Here is an 18,870-nt window from a genome sequence, read left to right on the forward strand (position 1 = left end):
CCTTTACTATTCTTCTTTGGATTTCTGGTTCTTCTGTTCCATCCGTGTTTAATGCAACTCCTAAATATGTGAAACTTTCTACCGTTTCAATATCGTCCTCTAATTCAACTATGCGTCTGTTTCTTCTAGCTCTTGCCTGTGTTAACTTTTTTGTCTTTTGAATATTTATTTCTAGTCCGGTCTCTCTTGATTTTGATTTTAATTGTGAATATATTTCTGCCGCCTCTTCTGTTCTGCGAGACATGATGCTGATATCTTCGGCATAGGCGGCAATCTGTATTGATTTATTTGTTGGGAGATTACCTCTTCCTATATTCAGCTGTCTTATCACATATTCCAAGGTCAAGTTGAACAGTGTCGGTGCCAGCCCGTCTCCTTGCTTTAATCCTTGGGCTATCGTAAAGTTTTCAGTGAGCTCATTTTGGACTCTGACAATTGCTATTGACAAATCCATTGTTGATTTTACCAGTCGGATGTATTTTTGCGGGATATTGAAGCTCTGCAATATTTGATATAACTTGTTCTTATTAATTGAGTCGTAGGCTTGTTTGAAATCTATGAATATGTTGTGGACGTCATTGTCGTATTCCCACGATTTGTTTAAAATTTGTTTCACTGTGAATAGTTGGTCAGTTGTAGATGTTCCTTGTCGGAAACCGGTTTGATATTCCCCGACAATATTTTCAGTTAGTTGTTGGAGTCGTTCGTTTAGTATGTAAGTAAACATTTTGTACGCCGTGCACAAGAGAGTTATGCCGCGATAATTTTCGCATTTCAGTCTATCCCCTTTTTTATAGATTGGGCATATAATCCCGGTTTTCCAATCATTAGGGATCTTTTCATCATTCCAAATTTTGTTCATGAGCACATACATTTGTCCTACTAGGTGATCGCCACCTAATTTATATAGCTCAGGGGGGACGTTGTCAATACCTTAAGCCTTATTGTTCTTTTGTGCTCGTATTGCCTGTTTTACCTCTTCCATCGTGGGGGGTTCTATATTTTCGGTATCTCCCTCATTGTGATGCATGTCCATATGCTCTTCATTTTCTTGTGTCCCTAAATATGTCTTGTGTCCCTAAATCAGTCTGGAAATAGGTTTCCCAGACTGATTTTATTTCTTTTGGATCACTGGTTATTTGGCCTTCTGGATTTCTGCATAGATTTGTTCGGGGTTTGTATCCTTCTATTAAATTGCGTAGATATCTGTACGCCTGTTGTATATTGTTGCTTTGAAGATTTTCTTCCATTTTCTGTAAATTGCCGTTTTCGTATTTTCTTTTCTCTGTTCGGCATATTTTATCGGCTCTCCGTCTTGCATCTTGGTAACTTGCCCTTCTTTCTCTGGTTCTTCTTTCCATATATTTCTTGAGTTCTTCATTTCTTTTCTGTATGGCCTTATTACACTCATTGAACCATTCCCTTTTTGTATTTTTCTTTTTCTTGTCTATGATTTTTCTTGCTGCGACTTTTGTTTTGATTTCTTCCCAATGTTCTTCGGTGCCTAGGCTGCCTGTGTCTGTCAGTATTTGTGTTATTTCTCTTTCATAGTTCTGTTTGACATCTTGTTGTTTCAATTTTTGTATATCTAGCTGTTCTGTTCTTTGTTCCTGTTTTTCCCTCCTGTTTCTCTGAATTCTGCATCTGTATTTTATCTGTAGTAGGAGATGGTCAGATCCGCAGCATGCTCCTCTTCGGCTCTTCACATCTTGTACGCTTGTTGCAGCCCGTTTGTCTATCAAGACATGATTAATTTGGTTAGCGGTTGTTCCTCCAGGCATAATCCATGTCGCTTTGTGCATGTCGGGGTGTGAGAAAAAAGTCGAACTTATGATCATGTTTTCTCTACTGGCAAAGTTGATAAGTAATTCTTCATTTTCATTGGTATTTTAATGGAGTGAATGTTTACCAATGGTTCCTAAAAAAAGTTCTTCTTTGCCTATTTGAGCATTCATATCTCCTAGTACGATCTTGATGTCGTTTCTTGGTGAGCTGTCATATACTTCTTCTAGCAGTTCGTAGAAATCTTCTTTTATGTCCCTGCTATGTTCTTCTGTTGGGCAATGTATGTTAATGATTGAGAGATTAAACAATTTTGTTTTTATTCTTAGTTTACATATTCTCTCATTCACTGCTTTGAAATCTAATATGGCGTGTTTTATCTTATTGTCAACTATGAAAGCTACTCCGAACTCTTTCTTTCCGCTCTCTTTTCCGCTATACAGTATTGTATGCGTTTTTGTGTCTTTTATTCCGTGTCCTAGCCATTTAGTTTCTTGTATTGCTGCTAGTTCTATTTTGTATTTTCTAAGCTCGTTAAGTAATGATGCTTGTGCTCCTGGTTTATTCAATGTCAGCACATTCCAGGTACCGAGTGCCTAGTCCATATTTCTTTGCTTAAGTTGTCGTCGATAAGACCGATCTATCTGAGGCTTATTTAAAGGTTTCGTGGTGTTATATTTTTTACGGTAACGGGTTACCGGCCCATTGCCCAGCCCCCAACCTGGAGGACCAGAATTTTCTGTCAGAGTTTATTGCCTTAGCCGATAATATGTTCCAGTTTTTAGGCGCCAGAAACTCGTCTTTCACCATCTCTCGTCTGCTACATAACGTACAACCATTGTACGCCATGCACCTAGTGGTTACGGGGCAAAAGCCTTCGGGGACGTGAGAGTAGGATTTGTTGGCAGAAGCTGAGTTCTATTTCTAGAACCCCCGGCTCTTTCATCGGAAACAGTGGACGTTATTGGACGTGGAATCTATTACTCTTTTCTTGTTTTTAGGATCATCTTTGTTTTTTTTTGAATTTGACATTTAATGGTTTCTTAGCTCGGATTAATCTGTGACGATATCTTTTCCCATTGAAAATTTGTTAAATACTGTAATGTCTTTGATTATTTCTTTTCTGATCGTTACGATATAAACTATTTCATTTTTTGATGCTGCCATCCGAGCTGATACATGTTCAGTTACGCTGAGGCTTTTTATCAAAAAAGATTTCATCATTGATAAATAAATCCTGGCGTAAGAAGTTCAGCAATCTTTACCCTCGTTCATTTATTTCGTTACATCCATACTTACCCATTGCTACTTCTGCATCATCTTGTTTAAATCCCATTTTCCCAATAAAGTCGCCCACAATTGTGTAATATGCTGGTGTGTCATATAACGCTGTTTCTAGATCATCATAAAATTCTTCAATTTCTTCATCCGAGTGGGAAATCGTTGAAGTATGTGTCTTGATTACCTTAAGGTTATATCTTGTATTTAGTTTGAAGATGAGATATACAATCCTCGGACTTATCCTGATAATTTCAACTATATTGTGTATGTGCTTTCTATGTATAATGAATACTACTCCACCATTTGAAGTGCCTTGTTCTCTTTTAAAATGACATACGTGTCCTGATTTAAGAGTAATTTGAGCTTCTCCTCTTTATCTTATTTGCTGAGGCCGATGATGTCCCATTTTATTCGTTTCAGCTCTTTCTTCGGTTCCACCATCTTCTGGTCTGATATATGAAAGAGTTCTAACAATATATGAAATAATATGCATTTGTCGCTCTTTGCAGTAGCCTGATTTCTTTCGGAGGTTCTTAGTACCCTCTGCTTCAAATATGTTCCAACCGCTATTTTTGATTGGGCGCCACGCTTGGCTAGTACGTGTTGGAGAGTTGGTTTGGAAGTGGAGGGAGGAAAAAGTGGATATGGGAATGCTATGGGTTTGACATGGTCTCTCTGGAGATGGAAGGCTGAGGAAATCTATGAGGTCGGGTAGGCAGGAGTGCTATTCCTAAAGTAGATCTATCCCCTGTCGAGATCGCAGAGAAGTATCCACCCGCTACCTACAGTTCCAAATACACCAGTCTTTTTTCTTTTTTTTATTTCGATTGACAATAATTCACTTATTATTTTTGCTTTTTCTTTTTAATTCATTTAATTTATTTAGTATGTTATCACAATTTGTTATACTTGTAGTTAGACACATGTCATATAATCCTTGTATCATTGTTCATGTACTTTAATAATCGTCTCCCTGTTGTTCTTGTATATTTCCCTTTTCCTGAATTGCTGTTTTGTATTAGGTACCTTCTCTGGGCGAAATAATGTTAATAAATGTTACTTCTGGAATTATATTATCGTTTACTTCGTCTCTGCTTTGGGGCGGCTTTTTTCTTTGTTTTCCTTCCTCCGGTATTAAGTGTTTGGTCTGATATTAGTGCCTCGAAGTTTCTATTGACTAGATAGGTCGCTATTTGGCGTGTATTTTTGATATCACCAGATCTACTGTTGTTTTGTTCGAATGGATCATGTATAAGATCGAGCAGGGTGATTATACTGAAGATCAGGATCGGTGCATGATCTTTCCCACCTAAAACCTTGTTTTTCTTTTGCTAGTGTTATAATTTCATTCAAGTTATTTGATATTACTCTGGTTATTAATTTTAGTATTGTAATTATTAAATAGTTCCTCTGTAATTTTTAGGGTCCGATTTGTCTTCCTTTATAAACAGAGGTATTTGGATGCTTGACCTCCATTCTTGAGGTATTCTGTTTTGTTCTATTATTTTTTAGATTAGTTTTAATAGTTGTTTGGTCATATCTTGTCTTCCGTAGGTTGGGAGTTCATGTAGTATTTAGTGTTTTACTGGTGATTTTCTATTTTTTAATTTCTTTAATGCCTCCTGTACCTCCTCAATATTTATGTCTTCGTTTGTCGTCACTTCTGTTGTTTGTGGTTGATTATCGTCACCTTTAGCAAATAGAGATTGAAAGTAGACTGCCCTTGTTTTCTTCTAAATGTTTAATAATCGAAAATAATATTTTATTAATAATATTTAATAATAGTTTTTTTTAAATGCTTTTTATTTTATCTTTACTACTGACCAACCCTGTATAATTATCTCATAGAATAAAGATAATTAAGAATACGTTTTCATTAAGTAGTATAATGTTTTATATATTTTTCTTTTGTTACAGATACGCCATTGGTACAATAGAAAATTCGCCAGGCGTTAGACATTTAATTCGAATTACAGACCAAAGTTCGCCTCAATGGTTCTGCATGACCTGTCGACCGGAAGTTGACCAGAACTCAACATTTTCTGAATCTCAGAACGAAACCACAATCAACAACAGTTTATGGCTGGATTATCCTTGCGATTACAATAACGTGATATTTAGCAAAAATTACAATTATTACATCCAAGAATGTTTGGGGCCAGAGATTCCGATCGTTCTCTTAGTGAAAACTTCAACTAACACAAGAAGAGTTATTTTAGACACTAGTTTCAAACTTAGGAAAAAAGTTCGAAAGTTATCCCCGCCGCAAACAAAAACGATTTCTGTCGAGATCGAATATGGCTTTAAGGCTCAAGTGAGATTATATTTACCTGGTATTCTACGGGAGTACGAGGATATTACTTTTCCAATTGTACTTCTAGTGTAAGTTTTAATCCATGGCATCTACGTTGATTTATATAATCTATAGGATCACTAAATAACAAGGGATTTAAGGCGATGAATTATTTAGTTACTGTGAAGATATGAGCTATAAATTTAAATCTAATCTTATAAGGAGTTTAAAATTACCTTGGTACTAAATTTTAATTACTATTGTAGACGAAAAATATTATCTAAAAGTAGAATCAAAAATACTTTAATATTTGAACTTTGAAAAATTAAAGGCAAATATCGAGCACAATTGTAATCCTCTCTCTCTTGCTTCCCTCCGTCTCTCTCCTGTTGCCGACAAGAATGTAGCGTAGAATCTTTTTAAATAATTTTAAACTGTTTGTCCTTGTTCTAGTGTAGTGTTATGTACAATTTATGTTTCAATTTCATGTTTATTATATTTTGCGCTTATTGGATAGCCCAAATTTGACGAAATGCCCCTGATGAAGCTGTAGAAAGCGAAAGTACTCGTACTTGGGCAAGATTTGATTATTACAATTGTGCTCGGTATTTGCCTTTAATTTTTCAAAGTTCATTTATTCGAGCATTCAACAACCTTATATCACTTCAATATTTATTCAAAAAAAATTCAGCTGTATTTACGTCGATCAAACATAAATCATTCAATACTTTTCTAATTTTTCGTTGCAGAGTTGTCTATCTGCTTAATCATATTCCTGTTTTAAATTATTAATCAGGTCATTCATCGGAATATTAAACTTAAGGTATTTTTTACATACAGGTACCATCAACATTTATATGATCTATAGTGGAAATTTTTTTTGTATGCCATCATACTGGTATTCACCTATTATTTCCTCTGGAATGGTTAAATTCAAATAAGTCTTCTTTCTCTTTTGTCTTGTGCCTAATCTATACAGAGCTTTCCTGTATCTGATATGTAAGTAGTTTTTGTTACGTCGCAGATTAAAATTTAAAATAAATTCAATTCAACTAATTGCATAATGCTCACGTTGAGTGACACGATTATTAGAAAGGAGTGTATTCCAATAATAACCAACAAATTAGCAGACTGGGAAAGTTTTAAATCAATCCTTGAAGAAAAAATTGAATTATCTGTACAATTAGAAACATCTGAACAACTAGATGAGTAATTAGAGTTGTTTGTTCGAAATATACAAAAATCAGCATAGGAAAACACTCCGATTCAAGTGTCAAAAGTAAAAGGAAACAACTATCCGAAGGAAATTAAAAAGTTAATTAAAGAAAACTAAGAAGGAGGTGCCAATAAACCAGAGTGTTTTGTATAAAACTTAATGAGGTCGCTGGTTAAATGATAATCGATAAATAATAATAACGAAAAAATGAGATAATTTGTTTGTAAGTAAATTAGCGAAAAATAGCAAATGTTCGTAAATAGATATGTAAAATAAAATGCAATTCAAATAACAATTGGCAGATTTAATATCTTATTGTCAATTCTATATGAGATTCACTTACCTTTTGTCTGTGGTTGGGCCTCGCTCGAAGTCTAAGGTCTGAGGGTAAAAATGGGATGCACAAACGATGCTGGCTTGCTTGCGTCTCTTCACGATGAGAGGTTCTTGTAGAGTGGCCGATCATACGAAACAAAATATGTATGTACGCGAATCGATTGGGGTGGTTCTTCTGTTCTTAGGACCTCCATGAATAGCCGTAAATTAAGCTTAAAGTGGCATTTTAAATTTTCTACACAAAGAATGGGTACGTTTCCTTAAGAACTCTGAAGTGTTTGGGTTGATTAATGTTTCCCAAAAACATGTTGTTTTTAGACAAGTGAATTCTCAGAACTTGACAATAATTAATCAGCCAATTTGAGAATTTAAAGGATGAACTAAAGCCATATTATACTTAGCTAATATACTATGATTGAATAAAAGATTTAAAACTAAATAAGGTCATATTCTGAATATTAAAAATAAAATATTTAAATCAGTCTTGATACTTTTCCAAACACAGAGCTTCTCAAGATAAAACAAATCTCAACAATGCAACTCAAAAGCTTGAAAGAGAGATTCAAAATATACAAAATTATTCAATGAGTTCTTACCTGAGAGAATTGATGGATGATAGCAGCACTGAATACTCCCTATGGAAATCAACGAGAAGGCTAAAAATACCAGTAATCCATTCTCCACCCATTAACTTGGAAGATAGTAGCTGAGCCAGGAGCAATAAGCAAAAGGCAGCTAGATTTGCCATATATTTAGAAAATACATTCAAACCACATGAATACCAAATTAATGATCAAAATATGGATAGAGCCTAATCAGATAGAAGAGACAATCAGACCAACATCTCCAAAAGAAGTAGCTGATAAAATAAAAGAAAATATAAATCTAAAGAAAGCCCCAGGATACGATCTAATTACTGGAGAATTACTAAAAAACCTGCCTTGCAAAGGCATAGTAAAATTGACAAACCTAATTAATGCTGCTTTTAGATTAAGATATGTCCCAAATTTATGGAAAATAGCTGAGGTAATAATGATAACAAAACCAGGGAAGAAGTCTCTTCTTACAGGCCAATATCACTCTTACCAGTAATGTCAAAGCTGTTTAAGAAACTCTTGCTAAAAAGAACGAAACTGTATAATATATGTGTATTAGATTATATTGTGTCAAGGCCAGTCATTATCTGGTCCCTAGATCTATTTTGTTTCATTTTATTTTTATTGCTTAAATTATTTATTCATTTTATCGTTGCAGTACTTATTTTTTATTTTTAGCATTACTTGTCTAGATAATCATTCGTTAAGTTACTAATATTATTGGATTAATAGGTGGAGCATTTACATAGTGGCGGAAGTCAGCAGTAAATGCTGACTAAAAATAAATTGCCAATATCAAAAAACTTTTTTGTAACATATGGTTTTCATCAATAATTGCCTAAATTCTAAAAATTAAAATTTTGTAGAGTGTTTGTTTCTATGAAAATTTACGTTTTTTTTTTAATAAAAGTGTATGAAATACCATAAACCTTTTTAAGGGTTGGTAATCAGACTGACAGGGGTTTCATGCAAATATATCAAATTTTTTCATCGGTTGTGTTTCAACAATAATCCAATATATCCTCGAGCAGAATTTTTCATTAAACAGCAAATGTGTTGAATTATGTTTTGGATTAACATACCGCAGTGAATTTACAAGACGCAATAACTAGACTTAAAATTTAATTAACGCTTTGTCTTTTATTGTTTTAACGCTATACTTTTTAACAAAACAGGTACAATATTTATTTTAAATTAAATATAAACTTTTAGAAAATATTCTTTCCTTTTATTTATCTTTATAAACGAGAGATTTTATAAACTAAACATTGTTTTTTTATTTAATAAGAATTGAATATATACGTAAAATAGTTTAATATGTTTCATCTTTGTTTAACATAATATACAAATAATATAGAATACTGATTTTTTAGTTTTAAATTTTAATTTTTGGTTTTTTGACGCCTATTACCAAATATAAATATAAACACCAATATATTATACAGTGAACGGCTAAATTATGGAATATTATTATTATTTCGAGAACCGTCAAGTTTTGCGGGAAATCCAGAAACAGGTCGATTTTTGTTATAAAATACCCTTATCTTATTAACCTAAATCTTATAACGTACATGGAGTAGGGATGACGTCACCGCTGTGGATGTAGTGACATATAGAAATTAATTCTCTATTTAACGACATTACATTTTTAACTAAAATATTTTTTAAGGGTACAAAAATATTTTCTTTTTTTAATTCAACTAAATTACAACTAATGATTTAATTCATATTGTACTTTAAAGTAACCAAATTATGCATGACAATTATTTTAAATTAAATGTTCGAAATGCCATCCATTGTACCATGAGTTATAATAAAACAAATGGCGCTAACTTCACCTACATCGAAAGATGTGCATTCCAAAGGTGGCTATGTGTTACTAGCTACATGTGGAATTGCGAACTACGTTCATTGTGTACATAGATACTAATGGTTCTATATATTCTGGCGCCAATTTTAAAATTAATGCAATTTGCCACATTTAGAACACAACTTAAAATAATTATACGGTTTAATGTGTAAATAGCTCAAAAATGGAAAAATTGTAGTTAGCCACATTTGGAACTCACCCATCGATATGTTCATTGCATAAGTCAAGCTAATTTTTTTAGATACTCTGAGATATAACATTAATTACTTCCTCTTTCTTGCGCACTCACCATCAAACCATTGCTGACTTTGTTTACACTTCTCCTTTGTCATAAAAAGCTTACCTTTGTGTGCTGACTTTTTTATACATTGCTGTAGTAACTCCAAAGTTATCTCCGGTTAATCAGTCCACTCATTCACCCTATTAATTTCACAAGACATTCTTTCTTTATATTTTTCCGAATCAGTTTAGGTCCAAGTAATTTTAGGAAGCAGTGGCAAAACTTGACTAATTATCTCTGACCGTCATCGTCTAAGGACAACTCCACTATCAGAGACATATTATGGTTAGAATAATATTCTCAACCTATAAAAAGATTATCTACTAAATTTAACATCGGTCTTGATACACATGCAAAATCTATGACAAAACTGCCTAATGGCCCTAAGAATGTATACTCCCCTCTATATCGCCTTTTGTTCTGCCATTAAAAATAACCAAATTAAAGTCTTCACATAGCCCAATTATCTTTTTCCCATGATGATTCCATGATGATGATGATAGTCGCCAGTCTATTCGGTTTCTGGCAACGTGTTGCCATCTTCTGATCTCTAGTATCCCTAAGTCGGTCTCAACTCCATCCACCCACGTAATTCGCGGTCGGCCTCTGCTTCTTCTTAATATAGGTGTTCCTGTTGTTAGCTTTTTAGCGATCATGTTGTCAGGCATTCGTATTATATGCCCGGCCCATCTAAGTCACCGTGTTTTAATAAATGTAACGACATATTGTTCATTAGAGAGTTAGTATAATTCGAAGTTAAAGATTTATAGCTCCAAATATTTTGCGGAGTATCTTACGCTCGAATATTTCCAAAAGTCGTTCATCCTTCTGTTTTAGAGTTTATGTTTCTGCCCCGTATGTGGGGAGCAGCCTCAGCGTCGAACCAAGAACGAACTGCATTAAAAAAAAATTCAAACTAAATATTTTATCAGCACAAATGAAGGCACTCTGATTCCAGTTAGCCAAGTAGTATTCCTGAATATACTTAATATTAAAAGATGTCGTGTTCAACGTGTTTTACAAAATTTTATGAATACTGGTACAGTTCCAGCAGAAAACAGAAGAGGAGATCGTAAATCTATTAAATATAAAAACAAACAATCGGCTGTAATTGCTTATATAAACACATTTAAATATGAAGTATCACATTATTGTAGAAGTTCGTCTTTTCGAAAGTACCTGTAAGTTCTGAATTAGGTATAAACAGACTCTTTAGAATGTACAATAATCAGGCTTCTTCTCAGAGTGCCATATCCCTACGGAACGTCGGCGACTACCATGCTTATAATATTTTTATACTGATTTCTGTCTTGCGCTACGTGTAGCAATTGGTCCGCTGTCAAACCTGTCCACTACCGCAAATTCCTCAACCAAGAGAGTTTCTTCCGTCCTATCCATTTCTTTCCTTCGATTTTACCGTTGAGAATTAGCCGAAGCTCGATTTTATTCATGATATCGGCGTTTAAAGTCCAAGTTTCACATCCATACAAAAGTACAGACCACACGTAACATCTTGTAAACTTTTCACGGATTTCCAAATTGAATGAGTTATTGGATAATAGAGGCTTGGATTTCTGAAATGAGTTTCTTGCCTGTTCAATTCTACATCGAATTTCGAAGGATGGATCTAGATTTTGGGTAATCCAACATCCAAGGTATTTGAATCTCTGAACTCTCTGCAGCGGTTGTTGGTTTAATATTAGTTGGGTTGCGCCGATATCCACTTTACTGGTCTGTAAAGTGGATATATCTGATACTGGCCAATCAGGCTGATGACCACGAAAAAGTCAGACATACATTTTTTTGAAATATATTAAAAAGATATTGCTACAAGGTCTACTTTAATGGCAACAAAACAAGATTACAAACTTAGGGCGAAGGTCTTTTTTGGTTTGGTGAAAGAAAAACAAAAAGATCTAATATTATTTTGTTTTGATTGCAAAAAAAAATATCTCTTCCTAAAATTCCGAATCAAAGTTATTAGTACAGTCAACAACTCTTATCTTTACAATTTTACAGTCGCTGTCGGATGCTCAAAAGACAAAAATAACACGTTTTGCTATACAGTTTATGTTCCCTTTAATAGGACGTTTAATTATACCACCTGATAGAGGTTTTGGAAATATAGAAAAGTAAACAGAAGTCGTGAAAATATTGTAAATTCAGATCAGAACAAAAAAATATAGCCGAACACGAAACTATCATAGAACTTGGAAGCGATTGTGCGGTGTTTGATTTTAAGAAAGCTGCAGACACAGTTATAAAATCCACAAGTTCGTTAGATTTTAAAATCGGTGAGTGCAAAAGGATTTATGTGTGGAAGAGTTCCAGATCTAACAAGATACTAGTAATATGGGAACCTGTTTATCGACTCGATATGAATGAATATAAATCAGTCAGCATTAAAAAAATTAAGCTATTTTAAACACGTTTTTTAAACGACACGCATTTTAAACAACTTTGGAAAATATCCACCTGAAGACAACGATTTATGCCAGCCATACTCACGACGCGGCCCGCGGGCCGCATGCGGCCCTCGGAGCGATTTTTCGCGGCTCTCAAACTGCTAGGCAGTAAAACAAAATTTGCTAGTTATAATATAATTATGTTTCTATTTATGTATTTAATCAGATTACAGTTGTGTAGAGCGGTGCCATAGATTGTACCGCATTTCGCATTACTCATCTTTTCCCCCACCACAGTGACACTGGCCGGCCAGTAAAGATGTTTCAAAACCCTGTGGACCTCGTAAATACGCATGCCCGAAAAAATAAATTCACCCTAACAGAACGAACTTATGTCGCAATATGGGGACATTCTTTACCACACAGAAGTGAGATGGCTGAGTAAGGGTAAAGTTTTGGAACGTTTCTTCAGCATTCGACATGAGATTACTCTGTTTTTGGCTACAAAGAATAAAGAGTTTCCTGATATTCATAATTTTAGTTGGTGGCTTAAAGTAGCGTTTCTTACTGATACAATGAGCATTATGAATGAAACATTGACCAAATTGCAAAGAGACTACAATAACATTGTAACGGAAATGATAAGTAGTGTGTTTTCACTGGAGCAGAAGCTGAATATGTATATTGAAGAATTGTCAAATGAAGATTATTCCAGCTTTCCTTTTGTTAAAGCGCTGTTTGATGAAAATGCAGATGAAAGTCAAAGAGATTTATGACCTACTGAAGCTGTTAGCAGACCTAAAGGATGAAATATCTGTGAGGTTTAGTGACTTCAGGAAGTTCCAAGAACCATTTCGCTTGGTGGAAAATCCATGGGCAATAACAACAGCAAATGTAGCTCATCTTTCTATTTTTGGATACGTAGCTAGAGATTTGATCTTCAGAATGATACAGAGCTCAAAAGTATTTTTGAAGAAAAAAATAAGGAAAAAGCTCACTATAAGTTTTAGGACGCAGTTGAAAATGACAAATTTCCTTAATTGACTGTGCTCAGAAAATTTTGTGTATTTTTGCAACTACATTTGCCTGTGAATCTACATTCAGTAGGCTGAAGTTCATAAAAAACAAGTACAGATCTAGGCTAACTAGTGAGAACGTTGAAAACATTTTTAAAATTTCAGTTTCTTCCCAACCTGCTAACATAAATGCCATTCTAGAGAGTTGTAAAAGATTTCGCCTGTCGACTTCAAAGAATTAACAAATTCAGGACTTGACATTCCTGTCAAGTAAAAGACATTTTCCTACTTTTTACATGCAAAACAGTCCATATAATTTATAATTATATTGTTTTTACGTAACTTGTAATAAACTTATGTTATATTCATATAGTTTTAAAGTTATTTCATATTACCACTTGTACTTGCGGCCCTGAGGAAAATTTTATTCAAACTATTAGGTTCTCAAAGAAATCCTAGTGAGGATCTCTGATTTATGCTAACCTATGTATACAAGATTTACCAGAATATGTTGTTTAAATTTAGTTTGTAGAAATAATTTGTTTACTTTCAACAACAATAAATATTAATTTAAGTTTATTGCTAATCATTAATCCTTATCTTTACTCATAAACGAATGTTTTAAATTATCTGATGCAAAGTCAACAATCTTCATATGCTACTACAACAAAATAAACAATCTGACGGTTCATATCAAAGTCGCCAATATTCATTATATTAATGTGATTTCCTCTTTTATTACTAAGAGGTCAAGTTATTTATTCTCTATATTTTAGTTATGAATGTAACAACTATGTACCTATAGAAATAAATATTTTAAAATTTCCGTTTTTGTATCTAAATCGTTTTTATAAATTTGGTCAGATTGTTTTAGGTAGGAGATTGTTACTTTTGATAAGGTACTCCTCAATTCATAAATTAACTAATTAAATTTTTATAATCTATATAACAAGGTACCTAAAATTAAAAAAAAATCAATTTTCGTTTATTACAACCAGAGATATTGCGACTTTTATTTTGAATTTATGAATTCAGTTTTTGCACACATTTTGACTAAAAAATTAACTTCCCATATATTTTTCATATAAAAATGCTTGCACATCATTCAAGATTTACGACGTCAGAACCCCACAGCGTTGCCAAAACATCAGAATATAGTCCGTCCCAAACCCTTCTTTCAGTGCGTCATAGTTGATCGAATTCTCTCTAACGCATTAAGCGCGAAGTGACAGAAAAAAACGTGAGTCTGTGATTATTTTACATAGAACTTAGAAAATTATGTATCGTCCACGGGTATTTGCATATTAAAGCGAATTCTACTTACGGATGTACAATTGGTTAGAGTTTAGAATACGCTAAATAGATATCCAATCAATGATGCGCATAAATATAATTTAACGCAGATGGTCTCGATTGTGACAGTACTTTCACAATGTCAACTATAAAATGATAATTGTCATTCCAGGTTAGTATTTTCAGACATATTATAGTAAAAAATTAATTTTGTATTTATTGTCATAAAAATATTTTACATATGCCGAGATATACCGAGAAGAAACAAAGACTAATATTAAAATTATTAAATTATTTTCAATTCGAAGAAGAGGCTGGGACAACTTTATTACCAGTTCCTGCCGTTCATTAACCAATAACTATGAACATGTTATTAGAACTCGTGTATACAGAATGTTTAGTGAAGGTTTGTATAAAAATATAGTTAGCCATAACCTACTGAAATATCACTAGTGTCTTTAAATTTTTTCTTGTTCATTTTAGGCCAACATGTTACTCTTCATACCAAATTCAAGTTGGACTAAACACTCTTTAGTAGAATGGTTAAAAGGGAGACATATACGTGTTTCAACAACCATGATGAAACTTGAATTATTGGAGATGGTAAATCTTAGCTAATTAAGCACTTTTCTTGGAATGTATAGAAAAGGAATTATGACAAACTGCCGTTCCAATATAATACGCAATAAAAATTTATATACAGGACGGGACCTTTAATATGTAAATTAAAAAATAATTTTGAATTGTTAAAGTTTTTATTCTATATTAAAAAAAATAACCTTTTCACATTTAATCGATTACGATCCTGCAACTGTCAGATTTAACTAAAATGTCATGCAAAAATTCTCGACATTCTTAAAATCCTATATGACGTCAAAATTAGTGACGCACTCAAAGAAGGGTTTGGGACAGACTGTAGTTAGTAAGTGAGGAATTTTTAAAATGTCAACCTTTTATCAAACTATTATATTAACAGTAAATACACTCAGTTTTAAGACTACTGCAATACACTAAAATACATAAAAAACATTTTAATACTCAATTATATATTCTACATTTTAAACTTACCTCTTTTAGGGCTTTAATAGTAAAAACTTCCCGCCATTATTTCTTGTTCAAAATAATCTATCTTATATGAAAGCTTATCAGCTTTCTACATACTATTTATTTGTTTTTGCATAGCACAATCACAATACATAACAATATTTAGTTTTTAAAGCTATTAATCTAAATTTAATATGTATTTATAATTACAATTTATTAATATATATTATAGTTTGATCAAATTGTGTAAGAAATCAAAACATTAACAAAATCCTTACTCTAAAAAAGCGGTAACACTTTATAAACTTTTGCTACACGCTGAACTGTCAAAAAAAATTGAAGTATTTCCATATCAGTTGCGTACAATTGTCTAATATATTTAATTAAAATTATTATTTTGTGGAATATTTATAAAATATTTAGTTATTTTATTTTATAAAATTTATATTATTAATAATAACAAATGGTTTTGGTTATTTAATCAATATAATTCTAAAATTTCCAATATAATAATGATTACATTTTTCTGATTATTACATCATGTTGACAATGAAACATCGGGCAGTTCCGTATGGGTTTCGTATATTTAGCCGTGTTAGGAAAATTTTAACTCTAAGGTTGATGTTCTGGAAATTTTAAATACAAGTGACGTCGCTTTCTATAAATCGTGACGTGAGTGTTTTACTTTGAAAAATGGTATATCTGTACCTAAGAGCCAGACTAACCCAACTCCTTTATTGCAATTATTCAGAAGGGCGCAAAATCTCAAATGGCAGGCTTATATTGTAAGTAAATATATTATATATATATATATATATATATATATATATATATATATATATATACAACTTATGTATTATGTTGTGTAACGACACTGCTTTAAATTAAATAATTTAATAATTAATGGAGTTGGGTCACTTTAGTTCTAACAGAGCATCAGTATGAATAGTACATGGGTGTAATAAAATCAACAACATACAATAAGAATAAGAAAGGTATTAACATTGGTATCGTAAATTATAAACTTTTATTTAAAATAAGTTACAAAATACTAAATTTTCCTCATTTGAGTCTTCAGCTTCACCTTCCCCATGTGGAAGATTCCTATAATATTCCTTGTATTCTTCACGGATCCAGTCTAACATCTTTATCAAATCATTGTACTTACCATTATTTAATTAATTTTTTCTTCTCGTTTCGAAGCAACGGTAATTCCGCAGGAATACCGAGCGACGAACATTTCTGTTACAGTCAACAATTTGAAAGTGTTCATCCGAAAAGGAATTTTTAAAATATAATTTACCAAAGTCGTGCATTCGAATTTGCAACTAAACGACATTCGAAATTTGAAAATGTTGGTTTTCTACAGTTCTTTTTCGTACCGTAAATAACTTAAAATCCTGTAACTGCATGACACTTACTCTAAACGGGTTTTTAGTCTTGCAAGTTTTTATAAAATTAGCCCAGTCATTACAAGTAAATATTTCCGAGGATGATAAATGTTTTTTCGCTCTCTCTATGATGCTGTTTTCGCCATCAACCTCCATGTATGTGTGGCCGCGAAGTAGAAATTTATGATTTATTATTTCAATCCCTGGAATGTTAAACACCAGCCAGAAGTACAAGATTACCATCATCATGTTCCTATTCTTGCCTGAACAATTATCTGACCATATTGTTATTTCCTTGGCACCTGAGTTATGCAAAAAATTAGTAGCCCATTTCAACAAGCATGAGGCCATTTTATTACCTCCATGACCTTCTCTTACCTCATCCCAAATACACCAGGTAGAATGATTTTCTTGATCAGTTTTAACTTTTTTCTTTTTCGGCATTCGAAGGAGTAATTAAATTCTTTATTAAATACTTGCCTTAACTGCAAATCTTCTGCTGGAATCTGCCGTAAGGATTGACATTCTTCTATGTATAGGGAGTACACTTTGGAAATGTTTAAGTGGCCACCTAAATATAATTTTTTTGTTCGTTCTCGACTATAATGTGAGTGGTACATTGGATACTTTTTAATGTGTTCTCTTATACTCTCCACAGTAGCCTCCGATATTTTATTAGATGGGGTATGTCGTCCTCGTAAGTCTGGTGTTATAATAAAAAAATTAAAAGCTTTTTTTAAAGCTGCTTTAATGAAATTATTCGAAACTGAAAGAGAATTTAAGAAAAAAGTTTTGCACACTTTTATATCCTGATTATTATAGATGTTAGTATGTACGTAAAAGTATTTTGTTCTTCTTTTTTATCATTGATTTGGTTCTCGGTGGTGGCTCGGTCTACGAGCAATGTCTCGGGATTTTACATGCGAAGCAACATATTGTCTTTTGCAATCCCAAGTTGTTTCTTTCATTCCAAAAGGCATTAAAAATATGTTGCCTCTGAGTTTCATTCAATTTTGTGGAGCATTGGTTTCGACAATTTCGACAAGCAGACTTCATTTGTTTTACTGGAACGGATTTTCCTAATGATGAAACGTATTTTTTTCCAGCACATTTTTTGGATTTCCTAAGGGTTTTTTTCCACTGCTTTTCACACCGTACTCGTTTTTTACCTTTTTGTACACCAGTATTTTCTACTATAATTTCGTCATCAGAATCTGCATCTGAGTTTGGAGCTAATGATGGTAGAGTATTCTTGGTAGGCTGTTGAATGGGCTCTGCATGAATTTCAGTCAGAATCAGTCAAAATAAAGTCCAGATCTGCATCTGAATTGTTATCTTCATTTCACACGTCAATGTAATTTTCTTCTTTACCAACCAGTAATTCAGAGAAACCATCAGTATTACCTGTATTACAAGAGAACATGTTTTCTTCCATCAGTGAAGTTCTATCTTCATTAGGCAGTGCATTTAGTTCACTATTCCTTGCATGTGTTTTAGTTTCCTCTAAGCATTCCATCATTCTTCTTGTTCTACTGTTAAATATAAAATTTTTGCTTTGTCCATATTACAATCAACGATAAAAAGAATCTTGCACAAACAAATAAAATCACATAAACTCGTTTGCATATGACAGTTCAACGGTTCTACTATTTTTTAATTTGAATAGTTTCGTTAGGTTAGGATTTAACTTGATACAACATAAACAGCGCTATACCTAAGCAAAACTAGTTAGAACCATAGAAACCCAACTCCAAGATAGGTTTATTTAAGTAAACTTTTTTGAACCAAGGTAACCTATCTACCAATTAGGTCTATTTGGCTCTAAAAATAAGTTTAAGTTGGAGTTCTTTAAACAACTAAATTTTCCCTAATTATATGTATATGGAGAAAGGTTTATATGGCTCTTATATAATAAGAAACAAGCAGTTCATTACTGTATATACCCTATATTAGACAAAAATGGAGTTGGGTTAGTCTGGCTCTCAGGTACAGATATGTTGATGCGTCTTATTTTAAATGTTTATAAGCTTAATATCACAGTACTTTTTTAAACTTGTTTTACAATAT

At 32.8% G+C, this 18,870-nt stretch overlaps 1 protein-coding gene across 1 annotated transcript in view; it reads left to right on the plus strand.

Moving 5' to 3' along the window:
* LOC140433929 (inactive dipeptidyl peptidase 10-like) overlaps positions 1-18,870 on the plus strand; it is a 214,984-nt gene that overhangs the window by 182,978 nt on the left and 13,136 nt on the right. Inside the window, exon 8 of the mRNA XM_072521901.1 lies at positions 4,981-5,445. Coding sequence (XP_072378002.1) covers positions 4,981-5,445 — 465 coding nt within the window. The remainder of the gene's footprint in view (positions 1-4,980; positions 5,446-18,870) is intronic.

The sequence above is a fragment of the Diabrotica undecimpunctata genome, chromosome 2 (genome assembly GCF_040954645.1).
Source record: "Diabrotica undecimpunctata isolate CICGRU chromosome 2, icDiaUnde3, whole genome shotgun sequence".
NCBI lineage: Eukaryota > Metazoa > Arthropoda > Insecta > Coleoptera > Chrysomelidae > Diabrotica > Diabrotica undecimpunctata.